General features: G+C 44.6%; 2 protein-coding genes across 6 annotated transcripts in view; one reads left to right on the plus strand and one right to left on the minus strand.

The window, feature by feature from the left end:
• Window positions 1-5,605: 5,605 nt before the first annotated feature.
• On the minus strand, window positions 5,606-10,572 carry DBI (diazepam binding inhibitor, acyl-CoA binding protein). Its single transcript, XM_045826321.1, has 4 exons — window positions 10,422-10,572; window positions 9,279-9,396; window positions 7,346-7,408; window positions 5,606-5,887 (listed from the first exon to the last, which is right to left on the minus strand). Exons 1-4 carry the CDS (start codon window positions 10,428-10,430, stop codon window positions 5,814-5,816), a joined length of 264 nt encoding a protein of 87 aa, XP_045682277.1. The 5' UTR covers window positions 10,431-10,572; the 3' UTR covers window positions 5,606-5,813.
• A 69-nt stretch (window positions 10,573-10,641) lies between these two features.
• Window positions 10,642-17,160, plus strand: part of CUNH2orf76 (chromosome unknown C2orf76 homolog) — a 96,839-nt gene continuing 90,320 nt past the window's right edge. The window contains exons 1-2 of one of the 5 annotated variants that reach the window (XM_045826080.1): window positions 10,642-10,681; window positions 11,214-11,262. The gene's annotated coding sequence lies outside the window, so the exon portion shown is untranslated. Of the gene's footprint in view, window positions 10,682-11,213; window positions 11,263-17,160 lie in introns of those variants that run through there. The other 4 variants (XM_045826079.1, XM_045826083.1, XM_045826084.1 and 1 more) reach the window with 4 other exon arrangements.

Genomic DNA, 17,160 nt, shown 5'->3' on the forward strand with positions numbered 1-17,160 from the left:
TCCAGCTCAGCATATTGCTTGATGAATTGACAGCATCCCTCATGGCCATGCTTAGACAAAATTATGTTAAGGGCCTGGGTAATCTGCCCCTCCATCCCCCTTCCGATTTACTACCCCTCACTTCCTTGCTTCCTTCCTCCCTCTTTCTTTCTCTTTCCTTCCTTCCTTTTTCCTTTCCTCCCCTCCCCTCCCCTCCCCTCTCCTCTTTTCTTTCTTTTCTTCACATCTTCTACTGTATGCTGATGCCCTAGAGCTGGTAGTTGATTTCTCAGTTTGGATGAATTGGAAGCAAACCAAGCTCTAGTTTGTTTATGCTTTCAACCTAAACTGTGCCAACTCCTATAACTTTAAGGGCCCTAGGCTCTAACAGAGATGAATCTAACCAAGTATTCTCATCAGAGCCCTCCAGGCAATGGTGTCACATGTACTTGACAGAGACTTTCAGGGTCTTACTTTCAATGACAGGCTACTAGTGGAAGAGACTAGCCCACGGGCAGTCACACAGGGGCCGCCAGGCATATTCATTTCCTAGTGTAACTGGAAAAGACACCGGCATTCGGGCTGCCTGTCACTACCAAATGCAATAAGCAATGACAGTGATTGAATCTTTTATAGGCGCTGTATTCAGATGGCTGGCGATCGGAGAAGATGGCGGGTTCATACCCTAACAAACCATCTCCTCTCTTTCATTCCTGGCCAGATCTTTTATAAGGGGGTTGGGGGAGGGCAAACAAGGTGTCAGCAAAAGCCTTTGAAATTCAACAGTTGCCTCCAAGGGGGAAGGGTAGTCGCTTGCTTCTTCCTGGTACAGAAGTCTCCAGATGAGGTAATCCCCAGTCAGTGACCCAGGAGGTAAACTGCTTAAAATTTAGGCGCCAGGATGGGCCTTATCTGTAGTTGCTGAAACAAAAACTTAACATACACATTACTTGCTAGATTTATGACTATTTACCTTAAGTTAAACTTTCCCAAGTCTTAAACCCCTATCACTAGCACTGCCACAGTGAATCACACCAACTGGGTAACTTAAAACAACAAAGTTTACTCTCCCACAATTGTGGGTGCCAGAAATCCAGACTCAAGGTATCAGCAGGGTTGGTTCCTTCTGGGGACTCTGAGGGAGAATCCACTCCATGCCTCTGTTTAGTTTCTGCTGCTGCTGGTGGACCTTAGCTGTTCTTGGCCTGTAGCTGCTAAGTCCAATGCCTGCCCTCATCTTCACTTGGCCTTTATCTCTGTGTGTCTCTGTGGCTCAAACCTACCCCTTCTCTCTCTTATAAGGACACCAGTCATTGGGTTGGGGTACATCCTAAATTCAGAATGATCTTATTTTGAGATATTTATGTTAATCACATCTGCAAAGATCCTATTTCCAAATAAGGTCACATCCACAGTTATGGTGTGTGCTGAGCCTTAGGACTTGAACATATCTTTTTGGGGGACACAATTCAACCCACTATAGCAGGGTATTTGGGGGCCCTATAAGTCACGCCCTTAAGGCTAATTGAGATTACTTCCTCCCCACTGAGTGCAGAGTCCTGTGCTGTGTTTGACATGTCACCAATTTCCCTAGAACTGGGGTGTCAAACTCATTTTCAACAGGGGCCATATCAGCCTAGCAGTTGCCTTCAAAGGGCTGAATGTAATTTTAGGACTGTATAAATGGAACTATGGCTTAACAGTTAAGAGAGAGCTTGGTGCTGCCACTAGGTAGAAATAAGGTAGAGGGCTGGATTCGGCCCACAGGCCTTGTGTTTGCCACCTGTGCCCTAGAAAGACTTTATGGGGGCTATCTTTGTATTGGGGAGTCACATTCATTCATTACTTAGCAAAGATACTTATCAAAAATTGTAAAACATAAGAAAAAGCTGTAGGTCTACCAATTCTTGGTCTTCCAAGGATTAAGCTATATCTGAGGCGGGGGCGGGGGGGAGCTGTTGCAAAGCAGGGGCTAGTGTGGAGAGGGCACTCCAGCGGACTCCTGCTGTACTGTGGTTTGTGGTGTATAGCCCTTTCAGGGCAAGGATGGCACCTAAGTAATCTATACTGAAGTGGCTTTGCTTGCTTTTTGGACTGTTCTTAGTTACCCTAAGTCCTTTAAAAAAATAGGCTGTGTGCAACCATGCAAATAAATAAGGGAAGAAAGTTCTGACTTCTCTTCCCTGGGAACTGCCAGGGGCAGATGTTGTCTTTCCCTGACCCAGGTCGCAAAGATACAGCTTCACTACAGCCTACTTCTGCTGGGCGTTCTCAACTCCAAACACCTGTAATTTAATTTTAAATATGTTTAATCATATGGCTGCTTAAACCACCCCCATGCAACTTCCCAGACTGACTTTATCAAGGCAACCACCCCTAGGACCTTCTCTTTCCCCTCCTGTGGCTTTCCTTCCTGTCTGCGCTGGGCACGTGACCTTCTGTTTAACCCCATTTTATTGATGAAGAAGCTAAGGCTTACAGAGGTGATGAAACTTGCCCCATGTTTCTGTAACTTGGGCAGTGGCCTTTCCATGTCCCACAGGCTGTTTGGTTTCTGATCTATAACACTGGTTGGTGTGGGGAGAACATCCTAGGAAAACCCACATTTTCTCTCATGGATGACCCCCAAATTATTGGAGCACTGCTAAGTGGGGGAGCAGCACTTTGTGGTCCCAGAGCAGGACCTGTGCAGATAATTGGGAGGGAAGTACTGAGGGTGAGGATGCATGCTAAGAAAGACCTCCAGGTTGCTAGCCGTTTGCTAGGTAATGTGCTAAGCACTTTAGCCAACTTATCAGCCCATTTTCCACATGAAGTGTGGCTCCAAAAAGATATGTGATTTAGAACCTGAGAGGCTGAAGTGGGATTCAAAAGTAAGTCTGTCAGCAAAGCCAGATTGGCCATAAAAAGTACCACGAGGATACTGTGGGCATCTCAAAGAGGAGAGGATGAAGAGTGTTCTCTATCCTGCTTCCCTTTGCTTCAAATAACACCCTGTGAAACACACCTGGGCTACCTGGACATCTGCAAAAGCCATAGGAGCAGGCCCAGCCCCTGAGGCTGCTGGGGGCTAATCTCAGAACACCACACCAGCATTACTTCCTGAGAAACTGGTACTACTGCTTTACAGTGACTGAGGAGGCCCCTCCCACACCTGGCAGGGCCTCAGAATCACCTCAGGCACATAAAAAAGTACGGCTCATCCGGGCCCCACTCCAGCCTTGGAGATATGACCTGCTTTTCCAAGCCATTCTTCAGGAAGTAGCTGCACAGCAGGCAAGGGATTTCATAGCATCTTATGCTAGCCCAGCGAAATAGGGGTCACTCTCATCATCTGACTGAGAGGGGAGGTACAGAGCTGAGTGGCAGCCAGTGATCGCTAGAGGGAATGTGACCAAGGGAGTGAGCAGGGCCTTGTGACCAGAGAGCTCGAGTTTGAATCCACTCACGTTGCAGGAACCTTAATTTCCTCATTTGATTAATGAGCATAGTAATCCCCGTTACACAGCAATGAGGGGTAGTGTCACCTCAAGGCACCGTAGGATCAAATTTGGGAACCAAGCAAAAAACCAGAGGGGCATGCCTGGCCCTTCAGATTCTCAGCAAATGATGGCCATCAATTAGAGGCCACACCAGAGGTGGGCAGATGGGCCTTGGATCTAAGCCTTTTCACTCCCACAGTGGTTCTCTCCCATCCGTGTCCACAAGAGGACTATGGAGTCATCATAATACAATCTTAGTACAGAGCCACTGCTGAGCACCAGAGCGCAGTGTCTTTATCAGGGCTTCCTTCTCTGATTCTGGCCTGCAGCGAGGCAGTGAAACAGTGCCTGAGCACGTCTGCCAGGCCCTGGCTGCCTTTCACAAGCTGGAAATAGGGCAGAATGCTGGGCAAGTGCTTATCCTATCCACACCCTTTCATGTTACCAAAGTAGTGATAATTTGTTCCTGGACTCTGTCCTTTATTCCTATAGATACTGCAATGGATATTGTCAGGGACAAGAGTTGGTTTGAAAGTTGGTGGGAGAAAAACTGATGAAGTGCCACACACAGGGCATCCACTCTGTGCCAGAAGCTCCTCACATAATCTCATTTAATGCTCACTTCCACCCTCCAGGGAGATGTGCTTAGGCACCTACAGCCAGGTCTGTTTGAACTTCATTTAAAGTTGTTTATCTTTGGTTCACTTCTGAAACAGCCAGTGACCGAGCAAAGACGATCCAGATATGGGTAAAGGTGAGGAGCTGTGGCTTCCTTCTGCCTCCTATGGTGCTCGGAGATGGCTGTGGGGTGGGAGGAGAGGACTGCAGACTTCCTGCCTCATAAGCCCTCATCACATCTGTACTCATGAAAGACTATCTCCCACATAAATGACACTGCTACTCAGAAAGTCACCTCACTTGGGCCACATGTTGGGGCTTTGGACCTTGACTCCTTTGTTTCGTTGGAGCAACTGTCCTCTCTACACCTGGGCTGCCAGGCCTAGTTTTTCATGGGCGGGCTGGGCTGGAAGGATAACTGTTCTCAACAGTTGTCAACCATGCACTTCCCAGCACCTATGGTCAAATTCTGTACTTTGCAACTTTGTTACCAAGACTTTGCACTACCTAGGCCCATTTAACACAAGTGTGCCATACTACAGCCATACTAGTTGTCCTACTTGCTGTTTCTCCCACTACAGCGTTGGTCATGCCTGAGAGGCGCTGGAAGGGAACAACAGGCTCCTGAACTGGGGAGATCTGCACATGAATGCTGGTTCTTAGTTTATAAGTATTCACCAGCTGAGTGACCTTAGGCAAGTCACTCTAACCCTCAGACTTCACTGTTCTTCTGGAGTGAGGTTGAACTATGTCTAGGACAGGGCACAGGCTTTGGAGGGAACTGAGAGCTGCCTGGCTTTAGAGAGCTTCTCTCTAATTCCTTTCAGCCTCAATATCCTTACCTGCAAATGTACTCTTACCCTCCCATTTGCAAAATGAGAACAGTATTATGTCCCTTGCAGTACTGTGGAAGAGACTGAAGGGGAATGTCTGGCAAGGAGGGTCTGACAGCTATCTTTTTTTACTTTTCAACAACCTACATAATCCAGGTCAAGCTTCCAGTCTTTCTTCTCTGCAGCCTAACCCCTTGTCCTTCCTGGGTCTTGATCTCCCTTCTCCTGCTCAGTTTTGCCTGCCTAGCTATCTGTGGCCAAGCTTCCCCTGGGCCTCCGAGAATGCCCCATGGCAGATACAGATTTCTCCTTTCTTCTTGCTCTGGAACTGTGGACTGGTTGGACCTGAGACAAACCCCAAACACTTGTCAGCCCTGCCTTCCTCAGAGCACAAGGCCAGCAAGGCTTCTGACAGGCTTAAGTACCTGCAGACTGAAGGCTCTGCCAGCCTGCCTGATGGGTGCAGCTAGAACTAGGAGGGAGAAGGAAATAGAAAAGGCCACTCCTATAAACCTTTTCCTCCCCATAGGAGATGAGTGTACTCCAGGCCTAGATCAAGTGAGATTGCCAGCCTCCCATTCCTGGCACAGGACAAGGGATCAAATACTTCCAGACAAAATCTTTAGAAAAAGGAATTGAGCAAGTGACATTGGGACAAAGTAAATTATTTTAAGAAACTAGATGACCAAAGGCTTAAAATAATAAATGCAGTTTTTTAATTGACCTAGAGACAAAAACTACTCAGCAGGGTTAGTAACTGTTTCAGCTCCTTAATCTCTTAGAGCCATAGCCTGGACAATGTTCACGAAGAGGGCTGATCTGTTATTTCACTCCATCAGCAGCATTAGAAAAACAGGGGATGACCATCAGTTTGGACGAAATGCATGGCTGGCAGCCATACCTAGATCCCATACTTCTTTTTCAGCTCCTCTACTTTGTCGATGTAAGCTTTCATGGCATCTTCCTTGGAAGTCCCTGTAAGGAACCAACAGACTGTTTGTCAGAGGGGCGGCATGGCAGAAAAGCAGGAGCCTCAGAGTCCTAGATAGCTCTGCTTTAACACTCTGAGGCTCGGTTTTTCACTGGTAGAGCAGGGAATCCTACTATCTACACCTCAGAGACTTGGCCAGGATTTGACTTAAAGTATTTGAGAAGCCTGGCCCACAATGAATGCTCCACAAAGCACTGAACCAAAGTGTATGGCTGTCCTGAGGTCTGCCAGTGGTCTGCTGGCCGTGTGTCTCCCCTTTTGTGAGTGGTTAGCCTGAACCTCAGGAGAAAGGTTAGGCCCTCCAGGCAGGCAAGAAAGCCTAAGGTGAGGAGCCATGGTGGCTTTGCCAGTCCTGCCGACTCTCATGGTTGGCTTTGCCCTACCAAGTATTTCTTTGTTGGGTTCTTAGGCTGGCAGTTAAACAGCAAAGTGAGGTACTCTCTTCTTCCCAGAGAGAAGCTACAAGAAAAGTTTTGAGAACTCTGAGCAAAAGCAGGTGGCTCTTGGAAGGAATGAGGCAAATTTTTGCTTTTCTGCTGCTGCATAAGAGACACTGACTATATCCTTCAGAGATAGTAACACCTAGTTTCCTGGATTCCACAGTGAAGGAGAGATCCTTGCTGGGAAACAAAGTGCATCTGAAGCACTAGAGAGTGCATGGGGCTTGAGGACGGTATGGAAATGCCCAATGAAAATGGAGAGTCAGATAGGTCAGATGGTATGGAACAGATAAGCATTTCTGTTCCAGTTACTTACAAATCCTAGGAGTGTTTTTTATTGTATTCTGGCCCTTTTTAATTCAAGCGTTTTTCATTTGCAGGAAGACAGAGAGCTTATTCAGAAACTAGCTAGCAAGAACACAAAAGCTTGCAGGCACTTTAGTGCCAACTTTTAGGGCTTGCTGCCACAGGTGGCACGTGATTAAATCGGAGCTGAGACACTTCTTGGCTGCTGTTGCTTAGCATATAATAGCTCCATTCACTGAGCCTATGAGTGCCAGAAGCTTGACATGCATTAGCTCATTCCTTTCTTTTTGTGTGTGCCTTTCTGGCTGAAAGGGAACTGGGGAAGGCTGCTTGGACTATGGGGTCACTGCCTGGCCTTGTGGGAGAGAGGAAGGTGTGAGCAAAAATCCACTTCTTATTCTGAATATATATAAAGTCCTTGTCAATATACAGCCTTCCAATCTGGTTTTCAGTGGCCTGGTCCCTGTTCCTCCTCTCCTGATAGTACAACTGCTCGGAGATGGTGCTTTTGGAAAAGGCATTAATGATATTAGGAGAAAAAGTAGGTGACCCAGTTTTTTTTCCATTCTGACATAGGTCAGGCTAGTTTCTAGCATGTGCCTCATCCTTTGTTCTCTCCTCACCCCTTACACTCCATAATCAAGAGTATTTCATTACTGGGCTTCACAAATGAGGGAAACTGATTAGAACAGTTACCTTTTAGGTCATTCCAGGCATCCCACTTGGCCTTGCCTTTGAGGTCCAGCATCCCAGGCCGTTCTTCAAGAAGAAAAGGAAAGTTATTAGATCTCCTTCATGTTCTAATGGAAAACTTTTTCAACTCTCTTGCCATGAAAGCCATCTTTTATTACACCTACCCTTTTCACACTGTTATGAAGTTAAACAGGCCTAGAACAGTGTACAGAAATCCAAATTTAACATCCAGAGAAAGTAAGAGGAAAACTGTTCTCATTACTAGAGAGTCCTTATCTTCTAAGTTAAGTAATTTCAATACTTCTCCTTTAAAAACCTGTATTATATTTTAATTAAAACAAAGCAAAAAACAAAAACAAAAACAAACCCAAACAAACAAAAAATAAGTACTACATCCATGCACATGGCTTAAAACCCAAATGCTACGAAGTGGAATAGTATAAAGTTTCCCTCCAACCTCATTTCTCTGTCCCCTGCATTGTTGTTTTCAGTTTTCTGGGTGTTCTTTTCTGTGAATTGTATGTTCATATCCTCGCCCATTTTTCTACCAATCTTTTTTATTTGTGGGAGTTTTTTGTCCCAAAATCAAGTTTTAAGCTTTACCGTGATTTTATGCTTACACACTTGTTACCAGTTGCACTTGGGAAACACATGCACTTCTTCCCTGTGGACCTCACTTCCAGCCATGCTGAGAATGGAAACAAGGGGGACAATCACAGTGCTCACAGCCTGTACCACTGTGTCAGTGGAACACCACATCCTAAGTGCTTTCAGGGATGCATTCCCAGGCTACCTGTGAGAAACTGCACCTACAGTCATCAACCAAATCCTAGAGCAGCACATCCCAACAGCCCTTCCGCAATGATGGAAACATAGCATTATCCAATTCAGGGGCTATTTATCTCTTGTGCAACTGAGCTCCTGGAATGGTAGTTTGTGTGAGTAAAGACAGAACTTTTGACTTTATTTAATTTAAACTATTTTAGTTTAAATTTAGGTAACGACATGTGGCTAGTGGCTACTGCATTGGCCCATGAAGTCCTAGAGTGTGCTGATACCTCCCTGATCAAGAAGTGATAGATTCCCAAGCCAGTCTACCTATCCTCTTATAAAAGCAGAGCAGGACCAGTCTCTGTGAAAAATGCTGCCCGGTTGAAGAGTATCTCAGCCACCATGGCCACTCTCTCTTCATTTCTCCTTTCCCTTCCTGAACAGAAAGGGGTAGGAGTGACCTTTTGTGGTGCCATGGCCACCACTCTGAGCTCTTGTATGGACTGAATTGTGCTGTTGCCTCAGTATACATTCGAGTTTCAGGGACTTTGGGGGCAGAGTGCAAATTGGCCAAGGCAGAAAGGGCAGTATTATAGAATGTGATATATTCAAACTATGGCTTCAAAATCTGTACCAAGATTTTTCAACAGGGAACAGTCATCAGGAACTGTTTCAGCCAAAATGCTCTGACCTGCCCCAGGAAGCCAGCTGCTCCTTTGCTCCTGATTTAGGCTAGGCCCCACTGCCAAGTGCTCTGAGACTTTGATCTTGCCTATCTAGGGTGGAAGCAGTATGTTTTAACAAAGGTACTACTGAGCTGAGAGTTTGTGGGTCTTCCAAGCTGGGAGCCTGTGCTTCCTCCCAAGTAGATGGGGAAAGCTCTTGATAATCAGTAAAGTCCTTTCAAAACTATGATTTGAATTCTGCTACCTGAGCTATCAAGAAACAAGAATAGTACAGGGTCTGTAAACCAGGAACATGTCTCTGGGACCCTCTCCCAGCTTAAATCCCTGGAATATCATGAAAAATTACCATGCCCCACCCAAAGAGTAGGACCTTGGTGGTTTTGAATGAGGTTCCCACAGATTAAAGAGTTCCAGCACAAATCAAGGCTGCTGAGTTAGGTTCGATGAACAGGCGCCCTCCCAAACTCATCCCAGCATACCTGTATTTATGTCACCCACAGTTGCTTGTTTGTAGCGGCTGTAGATGAACAGCATCTCATCATCTGCTGGCTTGGTCTTGAGGTGCTTAACCTCCTCAGCAGCTTTGTCAAACTCAGCCTAAATGCCAGAGAGGGGTGAGGCAGGAGTTGCAAAGGCAGTACTCCTGTAACGCAGGTGAGGAAAAACAGCGCTCCCTCAAATGTCTCCCCATTATCTACACAACAGGTCAGCTGGAAAGATTCAGCAAAACAAAGATGGGAAGCACATAGGATCACTTATTTCATCAACAAATAGGTAAAGAGAGCTCTCTCTATACCAGGTGTCAGGTACTGGAAATACAGTGGTGAAGGAGACAGGCTAAGACTACCTATAGTGAGAGCGTACTGGGCAGGAAAAGCAGCGTGGCCTACTGCCTGGCCACTACCAGGTCACACTGGGGAATGGCTGGGGTCCCAGTGAAGCCCTATCTGTGGATAGGGATGGCACAGGTGCTTGAAACAGCTGAGAAGGCGGCAAGTTATGAGTACAGCAGGGTCAGCGGCCTGAGTCTGTTGGGTCCCTTCCCCTGGCGTCGGTAAATCCTGTCCCAGTGTCGGGCTGGAGTGAGGTGAGGAGAGGAGACAAAGGTCGCTCCACACAGCTCGGTCTCGGAAAAGCGTCTACATTCAAGGAAGGGAAAAGCCTCTGGGTCACCTCTCCCCCGGCGCACCCTCCCCCTCCCGCACGCCAGACACTGGGCCCCTATTTCTCTTGACCTCCAAGCTCAGCCGCCGCCTCCTTGCTTCCCCACTCTGCAAAGAGCCTCTACTCCCGTCCAGTCCTTCTTGGTGGTGGACCTCGGTCCCCTTGCTCCTTCAACCCATGCGACCCTCTACGTTTAATCTTTCTACCTCAGACCCTCACTGCTCCACTGTGAAGCCTACTCGATGGACAACTTCCTAGCAGAGTTTGGATAGCGGTGTTGAGATCCCCAAACCGCAAAGTTCCGCTCGGAAGGCTCAGTCCAAAGAGCTGGGCATGAGTATAGGAGGAAAAGCGGAGCCGGAAAGACAGAGACCTTTCAGGGTTCTGGTGCCGGATAGTCCCGACACCGGCTTCCCGCCCCGCTGCACTATCGTAGTCTGGCTGGGCACGCGTTATACCTGAGACATGCTGGCAGGATTACAGTGAGCTGGCGAAGGCGGAGAGGAGCGGAAAGAAGTAGCTGAAGACTCGACTAGCTGCACCTCTGCAAGCGCAGACGCAGGCCTTCCCAACTTGGGTCCTCGAGACAGGGACAACCAATCAGAAGCCAGTTCTACGCTAGGGCGTGGCCACTCTGCGTAGAGGCCGGCGTCACCCGAGTCCACGTGGGTGGGCTCGCGCACGCGCAAACTAGAGCCGAAGGGACCTCGGGGAGCAGGTGTGGACTGCGGAAGTAGGGTGCATGTGGTGGAGAAAGCGCTGTGGTCTGCACGGGGTTCTGCCCTAGCCAGTTGTGGGGTGTGGTCCCTAGGGCAAAGGAGAGGTGTGGAGGCTGAAGAGCAGAGACTTTTAAATTTGTTTCATTAAGTACTGTGCCCCGCGGGCGCGAACAGGCCGGAAGTTGCACCTCTGGATGTGTAACTGTTTGGGGAGTGCAAGAGGTTTGGGGAGTACAAGAGGGTCCCCGGTTATCTCAGGAATGTAGAGGAGCTGCGTAGAGAATTGCGCGACGATGGGAAGCTGAACTGGTTCCCAGAAAGGCGAAGCCAGGGCCTCGTCCTCTGAGCATTTGGCATGTTTGCCCGTGGCCTTAGTTTGCCGCCCTGTTCTCCATCTGGTGCCGTAAAGTCGGGGACAGTGTCTTACGTACCCTGACTTTAACAAACTTGGCCGGGGCCTGGTGCCCAGCAAACATCCCATGGTGAATAACACTTTGATTCATTCACAAATATTTACTCCACTCTTGTCAGGTAACTCGCAGCGTTCTCGGCGTTGGGGGTACAGCAGAGAACAAAACAGGTAAATTCTTGCATTCCTGGAACCTATATTGGGAATAATAGTTAATGAAATAAACGAAATAGAAAGTTTGTGAGGGAATAGGAAGTTGGAAGTTTCTAGTTTTACATGGGAGGGGTGGGTGGAGTAGGGGAAGGCAACATTTGAGAAAGACGAAGGAGAGGAGGGAGCATTCCAGGCAGAAAGTGTAAAAGTGCCGGCAGGGAGTGAGGGAAGGGGTGAAAAGAGCTGAGGCTGAAAAGTTAAGGAGATGGCAGACTGATTAGATGACGCACAGCTTGACCCTTACAGGAACTAAGATTTTTATTTTGAGCGAGATGGGAAGTCATAGGCTTTTGAGCAGAGGATGATGAGACTGAGGGGGGCAGGTGTTCTCCATGGGAATAGCAAGGAGCGGCACAGGTGCATGGGAGAGTTTGAGGATGGTGGCTAAGAGACTAAAGGGAGAATTTCCTGGTGGTTACAAAGGAGTGGGTGAAAAGAGGGAATTGGCAGAAAATTCTCTGTAGATCTTTAAAAAGAGAGGTCGTTCGTTTTTAATTCCTAATTTGTGATAAGCGGACTGGACTACAAATTTCCCTGTTTACAACTGTAGGTGTTTAGAAAGAAAGGCCAGGTGGAGGCTTTCAGAAGTAATTTACTAACTTAATGTAGGTCAGACTTTATAAATGGGAAGAAGTGGAGGTACAGTAGCATGGAACAAATCTAGTCTTCAGTCTATGAATAATTTTGAGGAAGCAAAGTCAGGCAAATTAAGACAAGTCTTAGAGTTAAGTTTGCAGAAATTACATTTGAATTGTAAGAAATGTAGTTAAAAATGAAAATTTGGAGCTATTTTTTCCCTCTGAGGCCCAGATAAAGCCTGGATTCATTTTTGTTCCATCATTAGTGCTTGCATCTTCCTTGATGGAAATTCAGATTACTGCCTGTGTGGATCAGATTTGTAGTTAACTGTATCTGCCAGTCAGTAGGTTTTAATATTAGGTTATTGTGTTTAGCATATTTGAAAAGATTAGGTACTTATAATAATGTAATTTTAAAAATGTTCCTTAAAGCTCTGACTGGTGTGGCTTGGTGGGTTGGGCATCCTCCCGCAAACCAGAAAGGTCTCAGGCTCTGTTCCTGGTCACATGCCTGGGTTGTGGGCCAGTTCCCCGGTCGGGGGCTTGCGGGAGGCAACCAATTGATGTTTCTCTCAAGCATCAATGTTTCTCTACCTTTCTTTTTCCCTTCCTTCCCCCCTCTCTAAAAATTAATAAATAAAACCTTAAAAAATAAAATAAAGTGTTCCTTAAAGATATGATTGAGTTTTGACTGGAGCTAAACATTGTAGAAAGCAACATTAATGTTTTATCTTGGCAGTCTCCAATTTAAGTGGGGTTGATTTGTTGGTTGCGTGTTGGGAATCTATCTCACTTTCTTAAAAAAAAATTTCCACAAGGTGGTTTTGTGCCCAGGTGAGTCTACAAAAGTTGCTTAAAGCAACTGAGGTATGGAACTACATAAGGATTGTGGATCCCAGGGACCAAGGTACTAAGTGATCTTGACAAGGAGGAAGAGTGTCTTTTCCTATTTATGGGGCCTACTGTGGGCCAAGTTTTGAAATACCTGAAGGTATGCTCTTTGGCCTACTTCCTGCTTCCTTCCCTCACTTATCAGTGACTCATTTTTGGAAATGGGTCACTGGGAATTGACTCCACCTATGGAAATGCTGCCTTAAGCCCTTCATTTACCACTTCTATACTAGGGATTGGAGTGGGAATTCAGCATTTAACATAAAAATGGTAACAGGCTAACATCTGGGATTTAATTTTTTTTTAATTGTCACCTGAGAATACGTTTACTGATTTTAGAGAGAGAGGAAAGAGAGAGGGAGAGAGAGGGAAAGAGAAACATCGATTGGTTGTGCCTCCTGTATGAATCCCGAATGGGGATCAAACCCTCAACCAGGTATGTGCCATAACTGGGAATTGAACCCACAACCTTTTGGTGTATGGGATGATACTCCAACCAACTGAGCCACCTGGCCAGGGCTGGGATTTAATTTTTAAAAAGAAATTTTAGAGTATATTTGGAGCCAATAAATTATATGAATTTTTAATTCTGCATTTTGATTGTGTTAGAAAGGAAATTGCTCTTCATATCTGGAGAAAGTGCAAGTTCCTCAGCTCTGTTTATAGCCATGTTAGCAACTGTCACACTTTGTAATTATTTTATTTACTATTATTTTTATTTTAACTTGTTCTTCTGTCTGAGCCCCCTCTACATAAGTCAGGAAAGATAGGGATCACTGTATATTGGTCAATACCAATCTCCAAGTGCCTGGCACTTCTTAGGCATTCAACTAATGGTAATTGAATGAAAGAAGTGCTTTTCTATGTGTGAAATATATTCCTTCCGATTAGACATGAACTTGAAAACTAGCTAATTTTATTAGAACTGAACATGAAACTATGGGCTGAAGTGTTAAGTTGGCCAAAAAGTTAATTATATTTTTCCCCTACCATGGCCCTAGTAGTGCTTAGTTGTCTTTAACTTCATTTGAAACAATTTTGTTAGATTGTATTGTGACAGCTGTCATATCAACATGCACTAAGAAAAACTTACCAAAATTGGTGAATTGTTGCACAGCCATTGTAATATTGAAGATGGAAGAAGGTACGCAACATTCTCAGCATATATGCTTTATTCAAGAAAGGTAAAAACGCAACTGATGCAAAAAAAGATTGTGCAGTGTATGAAGAAGGTACTGTGACTGATTGAATGTGTCAAAAGTGGTTTGCGAAGTTTCATGGTACAATTGACATTTTGGCCAAATAATTCTTTGCTGTGGGGCTGTTTTATGCACTGGAAAATGTTTAGCAGCACCCCTGGCCTCTACCCATTAGAAGCCAGTAGCAGAAGATAGCCAACAGACTCAAAATATCAAATCAATAAAGTTATTGGTGAAAATGAAAAATTTGTCTTTATTTTATGGAAAAAACTAAACGGACTTTTTGGCCAACCTGATCCATGAATTCTGGTACAAGGACTGTGTAATTTGTCTGTGGAGACTTCCCAGCCTTGGAAACAGAACACCTGAAATGTTAAGGCAAGACAAGGAACTCCATGAGCCAGTCAGCCTAATCAGCATGTCCCAATTAGTAGAGAGGCTATTGTCATAATAACAACTTGTCCTCACATTCTTGGGATACCAGCTTTTACTACTCAGTGGCTTCACTTGCTGGGTCTCAATGTAAAATCAGTCAGGCAATATACATTAACAGTAGTGAAAACAGTTTTTGCCCAGTGGGTATGAATAGTAATTTAATATTAGGTTTCCTGTTATCAACTAAACCTCTAATTTCTAAAAGTAACCTATCATTAAAAAATGGACTACAGTTACAGCAAAGCTTTACCAGAAGGCAAGGGTTACAGTATTAACAAATGATGAATTCTATTCATTTAGTATTTATTTTCCAGTTTCTTGGAATGGGACTCCCAGGAAAGCTAGGAGGGGACTAGTGTGTATAAAGGGAGGGGAGGCACTTGGGAATTGCTTCTGGGAAAAGAGTGGGGAAGAGGTGGGCAGATTTGGACGTCTTGGTTTCATGAAGCCTGAGGAATGTAAGAACTGAGACTGTAGGTTAAGACTACAGTATAACTTTTCTCTCCTTTGTCTGTCCCTCCATCTTCTTTCTTCTTTTTTGTATCTTTTCCTTTTCTGATAGCATAACTGTAGTGAGAGGACGCCTTAACTAGTCCCTCTGCTTTGCCATTCCCCTCTTTAGGTGTTCATATTCAGAGGAATTGCAAGTTGGGTGTAAGAGAAGAATGAGTGTGTGTATGTGTGACATGCATGTGTATGATCTCTGTTCCCCTCACCTGTTTCTGCCCAGATAACATGGTAGGGTGGTGGTTTGGCTGAGGTGAGACAGAGACCAGGGCTTGGGAGCAGGAGGTTCTGTTGGGGAAGAGTTTTATACTGGCTGGGAGTACAGAAGAAAAGACTTTCTCTAGAATTACTTAAACACAAATTTGTCATATACTGGTCAGGTGCTGCCTGTTTTATATAGAAATACTTATAATTTGGGGCAGGAATAGTGAAATACTTTATGTTATTTTGAGTTTAGTATTGTAGTTCTTGTTTATCTTCATCAGAAAGTGTCAAAAACTCTGAATCGACATTGTCTTCTTTGCCTGTTTCCTTTGTTCCTAGTTACACATGACAAGTACTTGGTAAACGCTTTGGAATTAGTTTTTAGAGGTGAATTTCCTAGTGCTTGTCAACAAGAAAATTAGAAATATTAAAATAGTTTGACAAATGCTTTGGCTGATATTTCCCATGGAGAAAAATGCTATTTAAAAAAAATTTATTTTGAGATAATGCCATAAAACCCTAATTTTTATTTTGAGATAATTGTAGACTCACATGCAGTTGTTAAATAACAGCGATTCTTTGTACTCTTTACCCATTTTCTCTCAGTGGTAACATTTTACAAAACTATAATGCCTGCCAGCATCAGTACATTGACTTTGGTATATTTAAGATACAGAACATTTTCATCAAGGATCCCTCATATTACCCTGTGATTGCCACAACCACTTCCCTCCTGCCTTTACTCCTCCTTAGCTCTTTTTTTCTCAATTCTCACTTGAGGATATGTTGATTGATATATTGATTTTCAAGAGTGACTTAGGGAGAGAGAGAGAAACATCCATCAGTTGCCTTCCATATGCATCCCAACAGAAGATCAAATCCACAATCTAGGTATGTGCCCTGAGAGGGGATTGAACCCACAGCCTTTGGTTGTACAGGATGATGTTCCAACCAACTTAGCCACCTGGCCAGGGCCCTCCTTAGCTCTTGACAACCAGGAATTAGTTCTCTATTTCTATAGTTTTGTCATTTAACAAAGTTATCTAAGTGAATTATTGTTTGCATCCTTTGGGATTCACTTTTTCACTCAGCATAATTCTCTGATGATTTGTCCAGGTTGTTGTGTGTATCAATAGTTTGTTCATTTTTTATCGCTGAGTAGTAGTATACCATCATATTACGAACTAGTTTGTTTAATCATTTACCTGTTGAAGGATATCTGTATTGTTTTCACTTTTTGGCTATTACCAGTAAAGCTGCTGCTAGTCATTTATGTAAAGATTTTAATGTGAATGTATATTTTTAAAATTTAATCTGCAGTATATTTTTTATATCTATTTAGTCCCCTTATACCCTTCTGCCCCCAATAATCACCACGCTATTGTTCATGTCCATGAGTCCTTATTCCTTTGTGCTCTATTCCTCCACCCCCTAATCTACCCTGTCCTTAGGTGTCATCCTGTTCTCCATCTATGAGTCTGTCCACATTTCCTTGTTAGTTTAGTTTGTTCATTAGATTCCACATATGAGTGAAATCATATGGTATCTCTGACTGGCTTATTTCACTTAGCATAATGTTCTCCAGCTCTACCCATATTGTCACAAAGGGTGAAATTTTCTTTTTAATGGCCCAGTAGTATTCCATTGTGTAAATGTCCCATACTTGTTTTATCCACTCATCAACTGATGGACACTTGGGATGCTTCCATATCTTGGCGATTATAAATAACACTGCAATGAACATAGGGGGTGCATATGTTCTTTGGAATTAGTGTTTTGGGTTTCTTCAGATATATTCCCAAAGTGTGATTGTTGAGTCAAAAGGCAGATCCATTTTTAATTTTTTGAGGTTTCTCCATACTGTTTTCCACAGTGGCTGCAGTAGTTTGCATTCCCACAAACAGTGCAAAAGGGTTCCTCTTTCTCCACATCCTCGCCAGCACTTGTTTTGTTGGTTAGTTTGTTGATGATGGCCATTCTGACAGGTGTGGTATAATATCTCGTGGTTTTAATTAGCATTTCTTTGATGATTAGTGACGTTG

The sequence above is a fragment of the Phyllostomus hastatus genome, unplaced genomic scaffold, assembly GCF_019186645.2.
Source record: "Phyllostomus hastatus isolate PE091 unplaced genomic scaffold, TTU_PhHast_1.1 phas_scaffold_60, whole genome shotgun sequence".
NCBI lineage: Eukaryota > Metazoa > Chordata > Mammalia > Chiroptera > Phyllostomidae > Phyllostomus > Phyllostomus hastatus.

What these genes read in the sequence shown, in the direction of transcription:
- DBI (XM_045826321.1), bottom strand. An exon ending in TGTGGGTGACATAAATACAG is followed by an intron (nt 7,409 to 9,278) that starts GTATGCTGGGAT and finishes TTCTTCTTGAAG; the next exon opens with AACGGCCTGGGATGCTGGAC. An exon ending in TGCCTGGAATGACCTAAAAG is followed by an intron (nt 5,888 to 7,345) that starts GTAACTGTTCTA and finishes GGTTCCTTACAG; the next exon opens with GGACTTCCAAGGAAGATGCC.